This window comes from Alligator sinensis, unplaced genomic scaffold, assembly GCF_000455745.1.
Source record: "Alligator sinensis unplaced genomic scaffold, ASM45574v1 scaffold989_2, whole genome shotgun sequence".
In the NCBI taxonomy this organism is placed as follows: Eukaryota; Metazoa; Chordata; order Crocodylia; family Alligatoridae; genus Alligator; species Alligator sinensis.
Genome location: NW_005842162.1, coordinates 1,275,546 through 1,283,467, shown reverse-complemented (window position 1 = coordinate 1,283,467; position 7,922 = coordinate 1,275,546). Strand labels below are relative to the sequence as shown.

The window sequence follows — 7,922 nt, the reverse complement described above, 5'->3', positions numbered from 1 at the left end:
GGGCAGGGGCCAAGCCAGCTCAGCTGGCCTGGCCCCCCGTCCCCTCAGTTGTTCAGTCCCCATTGTCATGGCAGCACTCTGCCATCTGTCCTGTCAGCGTAGAGCACTCCGACTGGTTGCCAAAACAGCCAATCAGAGTGCAAATAAAGCATTATGGACAGACGGACAGATTACAGGTTTTATAATATTAGAATACTTCTCTTCTATAAGATGAGGGATCATAAGAAAGCCTAAAATATTATACCCAAGATGGATAAGTGTAGCTTTAAGGGTTGCCTTATATTTAAGGGGTTGTCTGTACTGTGGAAGGCTCTGGTTAGTGCTATTACAACTGTTTACTATGTGGTTTCATAGTTCACTTAACAGCATTCAGAGTTCCCAGCAACACATCTATGGCTGCATACACACATTCAAATAATCTGGGTGAATTCTCCCAGGTTTGTTCACCTAGTAGAGAAACTAACCCAGAGCCATGTGTACAGCCATATGAATGCCAGTTTCCCCCCCACTGCTTACTCTTGCTCCTGCAGGCTCCATCCCACTTCAGCCTTGGGCATGGAGCATACCTTTGCTCCAGCTCCAGCCCCAACTTGGCTTGGTGGTAGCAGCAGTTTGGGACAGGCTCCAAAGCCAGAGCTGAGCTGCCATGTCACTGCTGCTGCCGCCAAGCTAGGCCAGAACAAATCCATGCTCTGTGCCCCCAGCTCGAACAGGAACAGCCTGCTGCAGCCAGAGATGGGGATGGGAAACCTAAGGCTGTGGGTTGGGGACAGAAAGGCACCAGGGGGCAAAGTGTGGGGAGGCAAGGAGCAGGGGTCAAGCCATTATATGCCAGGTACCTCCTACAAGTCTTCGCTAGAAGAAATTGGATGCTTTCTTAAAAAACAAACAAACAAACAAACAATACAGACTGTGTTAACCAGTCATGCCACTTCACAAAACCTAAGAGCTACTGAAATAAAGGTTTTTCCACTTTAACTCCATTAGACTGGATGAAGAGAATACTGTTACAATATAGGATGGAGATAACTGTTTAAACATGAAGAAAGATTTAAGCAAACAAGAGAGTTCATTTCCAACTCAACCCAACCACTGCATGACAGCATTTCTTAGGCTCCTGAATCTTATAGAATAACTTCTCTAGTTAAACACAAAAGTAAGATGATGTGCAAAATGAGCAAAGCTATTATCCACTCAACTACTTAATATGTATTAGGAATGTTAAAGTTGATTTATATTACTAGAAGCATACCTAAACTGTTTTAAGATTTATGAAATATGAAATGGCTCCTCAGGACAGATTTATTAGTTGAGGAAATCTGGGTTTTACTGTGCTCTTAAACCATCTATATATGCCAGGTTTTTCTGCTCTTTTTCAGAACTAGTGAAAGCTCAATGCTTAAGACAGCCCGAAGCCCTCTGATTTACCAAACACAAACCAAAAGTTAAGGAGTACATTTATATATGAGCATATTTTAAGAGTAACATGCAAGCTATCTCCCATATAGGAAGCAGGATGACAAGTGGCTTCTACGAAGTTTTTCTAACAAAATGGTTTAGAGAAGAGGAATCTGACTCACAGCTTAACTATACAAGCCTCCAGTGCACAGGCTCCAGGTAGCTACAAGAAGGACCAAGCAGCGGAGGGTTGTGGGTGGGCAGTCCAAAGCAGGTGTGGGGCAGGCCAGGGTTGGGGCTGTGCATGTGGGTTCTGGCTGGTCTACTCTGGCCGGAGTGAGTCTGGAATGGGTGTGAGGCAGGCTAGGGTCAGGGCTGAGGCTGTGTGCTGTTGGCGGTGGAGAGGAGCCGCAAGACACGCAGACTCCAGGCTGTTGCAGGGACGGGGGAAATGCTGACCAGCCCACAGAAGGTCCCCAGAACTGGTTATATGGTCCACAGGCCTAAATAAATTACCCACCCTGGTGTACTCCCTGGTGAAGAAGTAAAAGCCTACTACACCCATGTCATTTTAGATTGGGAGTATGTGCAAAGCTTATCCTAGCTTTTTTGAGACATGGTACTAGGAGTCCCCTCCCCCAAGCAATAAAACTTTCTAGAAGTCAAAGTTATTCAGCCCCATAAATGTTGTTTAGGTTGCAGAGGCATCCAACACTCAACCGAGAGCTTCAACAACACAAGAAGCTTAGAGGAGGGGTACTGGTTTCATCCAGTACACTGAAGTACCCAGGCTATGTTCAGGCGAACCCACTGATATAGTGGCACTTTATTAGTTTAATGTAGCTGTAGGAGTCATAACATTTAACACCCAGCCAATATATGTTTTACCTTTGAATGCTTCTGAACACGCAGAAGAATCTCAAACAGCTCAACAGATTTCAAAGTTTGAACTTCCAGAGTCAGAAGACACAAGGCCAATATGGATGGCTGGAAGTACAAAACACATGGCTCAGCATACATGGATCCAAAACTAATAACCAAAAAAAATACCAAACCAAAAAAAAATAAAGTTTCATACTTTTGCTTTAGAAAAGACTAATCGGCAGTTGCAAGCCTTCAGCTGTGCTTCCAATTTATCAAGGTTCAATACATCTTTCCTACAAAATGAGAAAGGAAAAGAAAACGTTTTATATACTAATGAATACAAGTAAGAAGCTTATCTACTTTTCAGTCAGACTGCTGAAGTAGGGAGGGAAGATGGGGGAGTCTTATAAGCATGGATCCCCATATTTGCAATGCTATGCTAGACCCGTACTTACCTTTCTGAGGTATGACAGAGTACAATAGTATGGAACAAGTGCAAAAAAGTTAAGGCAGTAGTAGCTTTAAATTCAAAGTGCAGTTTTTCTGAAATTATTTTTTCCATCCGTTTCAAGTCGGACACAGTGCATTTACATTGGCTAATCCTGATGATATCATGAGTGGATGGAATATCGCATTCTTCTTCAACTACTCGAGCAGCAAGCTGAAAACAACAAACTCCAATACAAGATAAATGCTTTGGTTTCACCTGGGGAAAACAAACAGACAAAAAAGAGCATGATGAATAATTTATAGTTAGCCAACTATCTAGTCACCCCTAATGTATTAAAATCTACATAATATATTAAATATTATGTTTAATAATGCAAAATATTTACAGCTAAAACATCTAAAGTTATATTTTAGACTATGACAGGAGCATCAAACTCATTCAGCCCTGCAGGCCAGACGGATACAATGGGGCTGGTCCATGAGCCAGACCAGACCTGCAGACCAGCTTCATATTCTGGATCTGGAGCAGCTACCACATGCTGCATGACCCTAGAGTACTGGACTGGCAGCATATGAGCTGGAATGGGTGCCCCATGCAGTATACATCTAGTTTGGGCCACATGTTGCCTGTGGGTCACTTCAAAACCCACACGTAGCACCAAGAGCTGGATGATGTGGCCCTGCAGACAGGACCTGGCCCACAGGTTGCATGTCTGACACCCCTGCTGTAAGGTTTGGGAACAAAATCTGTCAACTGCGTACAGTACTGGCTAGCACAATAGGGACTTAAGCTTGGTTGTGGCTTCCTGCCGTTACTACAGTACGAGTTGCAGTTACGAGGCTTATGCCACCTTTGCTGGTATGTGATACACCTGTAAAAATGTCCTATACATGATATACTTAGTCATAAATAGTTTTATTGGGAAGCTTCCAACAAAATACTATTGGTATGACAAAAATAGTGCATGAGGGTAAGAAAAAAAAAAAAAAAAAGATCCTTCATACAGATTTTCCACCCCACCCCCCAAAAAAACAAAAACAAAAAAACCAACTGATCATTTCTATCTGAGGCCCCAATAAATATTCACTTAATAACACAATGGGATCTGATCTTGGATCCCAACAACCACACTTCCTGCCATGCCCCAAGAACACTGGAATGTCAAAAAAACCTCAGGTGTAGCCCCGCTGCACTTATGGTTTTTCAAGGTCCCAGCAAACTGGGTGATTTGGGAGAGGTCCCCTAATCCTGGAGTCCTCCTGCACTGGGAATGTCAGAAAAGTACATTTGCAGCCCAGTGGTGCACACGGTTTTTAAAGGTCCCAACACATGGAGACCCAGGATCAGGGCACCCTTCCCTGATCCCAGGGTCCCCATAATTAGGATGTGTCAAGTGACTTGCTTTACAGGTCCTTGGAACATGCAGGGCAAAGCAGTCAACCTTCTGGATTGCAGGGAGCCCCAGCTGATGAACTCCCCTCAACTCAGCACCTTGAAAGCACCTGCCTATCAGCCTGCTGACTCAAGGGGAGCTGCCAAACAGACTGCACGGTGAGTTTACCCTGCCACGTGTTCGATTTAAAGTATGATAGAAACCAGCCACAAAACAAAGCTACACATATTTTGTGGAATATTTTTGTGGCTGGTTTCTCATTTTGTTGTGCCATTAATTGCCTGAACATGTGGTTGCATTACTGTTTATGGCACAATTAACAGGTTAATCTTGTCTTCAGTGTAATGTGCGACAGGGGCCCAAGCAACAGAAGGGAACTAATTCCATAACTGAACCTCCTTTACTGAGAATACTTCTAAAGGAAAAGTGTAACCTTATACAATATTGATGCTTTAAGGTTAGTTTGCAAAATATGACTCGTTATTTTGGTTGCTTTTCTTTTCTGCCCCATTCTTCTTCTCTGTTTTATTTGCCTGATGAAGACTACGTTCTTGCCCTGAAAAGCCTATTTTTTGTTACATTAGGAAAGAACAAACCACAATTGTTGTTGTATGTTAACTGTTGTGCAAAGTTGTGGCACTATATAAATGCTTCTAATCCTTCTGGTCTTTCCTGAGGGACTTAATTCTCCTTGGAATTTAAGAATCACTCACGGATTGTTAGTAGTTGGGAGGCAGGTCCTACAGCTGTTTGTTACTAACGAAACTTGATTCATTTTCAGCTCATATTAGCAAAAAGACTTAATGAATGTAAAGCCAGAATCATGCACATTTGATACTTTGCCACTACAATAGTTCTTTCCTACTCAAGATACCTTCATAAGAGCCAAGAATCTGTCCAGAATGTTGACAGCAAGGACAAACGTTTCAGTTGTAAATCCAAAAAAATTGGTTAGACTCCAAAGATCTTCAACCTTGGCATTCCTTAGTCTTGGACATAATGTGTTTTCATTCTGCAGCAGAAGGAGCAAAGTCAGCTTTCATCATTACTGGTTGTGAAGAACTTAAAAACAGGCAAGGTCACCTCTAGTACAAATAGATCAACATGGGGCAGATATTCTCTTTAAAAGAAATACATGTTAAAAATAGCAGCTGTGAAAAACCAGTGGCAAGTTACATAACAGTCTCACAATACATTCAAGATATGTAGATTAAAGCTAGGCCTTTTCAATCTAGTGCTCTCTCCAGCTGGCACTAGACCCACATTTTTAGTGTGTGTTAGTACAAGAACTTTGTTACCTAAATGCATTAAACATTAAATAAGTACAGTCCCCAAGGTGTCTGCATTACTCTCCACCAAAATGCAAAAATCTCAGAATTACTGAGAAACAATGGACCACTGAAGTCTTAACACTTGTATATCTATAGATTTGGGTATATCTGGAGTGGCCTTTAGACCTATACCTAGCCAAGCTTCCCCTTTCAGTGTCCGTTCAAAGAAAAAAAATATCTGTATTTTGTATCATGAACAATTTAGTAAATGTATTCCATTCTATAGACCCCAGCAATACTAAATCACACAGGTCAACACTATGGAGTGCTCTGGTTAAACATACAGGAACTCATTTCTATTAACCAACTTGCCCCAGTTTATGAAGAAATTTCAGCCAGAAGTTATCAGTTATTGTGTTCACTACTTTGAAAACAAAGCACTAAAACTCTTGCATATTTTATTAAGATCTAAAAATCCTCCCACAGTGCTTCCTACATTTAAAAGGACACAATGATTCTAAAAACGTCACTGCAAAATTTCATACCAAAGTCAACGGGTCAGAGGGAACAAGCAACAGGCAAGATCTGTTTTAGACTGAGCGCTAGGCTCCACTCCAAGCCTCCCCCCACCAAAAAAACCCCAACTAACAACCCCAACACTTACTGAAAACAGCATTTAAATATCAGCTGAAATATAAGCACTGCCCTTCCCTAAGCAACACCCTGAATTGAGCTTTTAGGTTATTAAAACAGAAAGGGTTTAAAATCTAGTTTCTTTTACTGCTAAGCACCATTTGTTTCTTTGTTGATTTCCCCATGGTTTGCTAATGAAAACAAACTAGCCTGTTTCACTTTTGTTTGTAATCAGTTTTATAATTTTGATACTTATGGATACATGCAGTGCTGGAACACAGACACCAAAGGGAAATTAAAAAAATGATCCAGCAGAGAGCTTTCCAGTGTGAAAAAGAATATTTAGCATACCATGAATACTAAGCAGTTATACCATTTAAACAGCTGGCTTTTCTACCAAAGCAGGGCTAGTCAATGTAAGTGTTGGAACTCAAACACAGCAAGATAACCAAAAATAAGGAGGTGCTTATATAGGTAAAAAAAGATACACCGGGGAACTTTCAAAAACCAGGAGGTGAGTGAATACTCGGGTTTCCCACAAGTTTGTACTTATACATTGCATATTGCGTGCTCAGTTCAAATCCTGCCTTGTAAAACAACTGATAACTCAGTTTCATGCACTGCTTTCTGTGCTACAGCCAGCTTTCACCGTTTCCTGACTCAAGAACTCCATCTCCCAGCCCAGAAAAGGAAGCCTCCTTCCTCCTCACCTCAGCTGTGCGCTCAATCAGGCTCAGCCCCTTCTCCCGAGGCTGAAATTTCCATTCTTGCTCCAGGTGCAGATTTAACTGTTTGAAAAGCCAGAAAGCTTCGTTGCTCAGTGGTTCCGCGGCATCCAAATCCTTCATCTTAACAGAAATCAAACAAGCAGCTTCAATAGCTGGCAACTTGCCACTGAATCAGGACTGGACAGTGGGAGACAGCTGGAGTCCAGTATCAGGGTAAAGCCTTCCTAGGTGGCTTGCCAAACTGAATGCCTGCACTCTTGGCCCATAGAAAAGTGAAGGGGCTGTTCTTGTCTAACCCCACACTGAGGGGGCTGTGGGGGAGGGGTGTGGAGAAGAAGCTGTGAACTGATGAGGAAGGAGAGAGGGTTATATGCCTCTTCCCCTCCCCCTGACCAGATGGAGGGGCCAGAGGTCTCCTCCCCCTGCCCAGTGGGCGTGTGGGGTGCGGGCCGTCATGTAGGCAGTCACGTAGGCAGGCAGAGGGGAGAACTGCCAGTGAAACAGCTGCTCTGGGAGGGGCATCAGCTAGGCTGTCCCCTGTGGGAGGAGGGGCAGAAAGCCTGGCTGCTGTCTGCTGGGCTCCAGGCGATCAGAGAAAACAGGGACCTCAGGGGGGTCACCCCACGCCACCCCCTGCTCAAAGCAGCACCGTCCCGACCTCTCATCCTAAACAAAGCTTTGTCCTCCCAGGGGCAGCGTTGCCAGGTGTCCCAGAATCATATTTGTAACATTTCAACCCTTGTACAATCGGTAAGTGTCCAAAATACACGATCATTTCGGGGGCAGCCAAGTGACGCAGCCAATGTCACAACCCAAGTCTCTCTTTGGGGCTTGTGGTCAGCACTTCCTCACAGCTGCCTGCCTCTAAATAAAAACAAGCTCCCCTTGGACAACCCGGCTCTCTCTCGCTCGCTGGGGACTGCCACCGACCAATATAAAGTGAAGACGACGGCTGACTTACAGACTTTTTTCAGTTTTTTCAGCAAATTCTGAGCTTCCGAGAGGATCATTTCCTACTGAAGACTCGGCAAGGCTGCTGTCACAGGACACCTCCCACCCCGATCCCAGCCCAGCCCAGACTTTGCCCCGAGGGCCTTCAAAGCCTTCCCCCCCCGGCCCGTAGACGCACGGAGACCGCAGGGGACCCCACCCCCCCAGGGAGCGATCTGACCCGCGCCCCCGGG

General features: G+C 44.0%; 1 protein-coding gene across 3 annotated transcripts in view; it reads right to left on the bottom strand.

Moving 5' to 3' along the window:
* The window catches only part of CCNG2 (cyclin G2), a 51,335-nt gene that overhangs the window by 4,119 nt on the left and 39,294 nt on the right, over nt 1-7,922 (bottom strand). For 2 of the 3 annotated variants that reach the window (XM_025206546.1, XM_025206545.1), the window contains 5 exons: nt 6,721-6,858; nt 4,981-5,118; nt 2,718-2,968; nt 2,477-2,555; nt 2,287-2,385 (listed from right to left, as the gene is read on the bottom strand). In XM_025206546.1, coding sequence (XP_025062331.1) covers nt 2,287-2,385; nt 2,477-2,555; nt 2,718-2,968; nt 4,981-5,118; nt 6,721-6,858 — 705 coding nt within the window. Of the gene's footprint in view, nt 1-2,286; nt 2,386-2,476; nt 2,556-2,717; nt 2,969-4,980; nt 5,119-6,720; nt 6,859-7,699; nt 7,824-7,922 lie in introns of those variants that run through there. The other variant, XM_006025719.3, reaches the window with a different exon arrangement.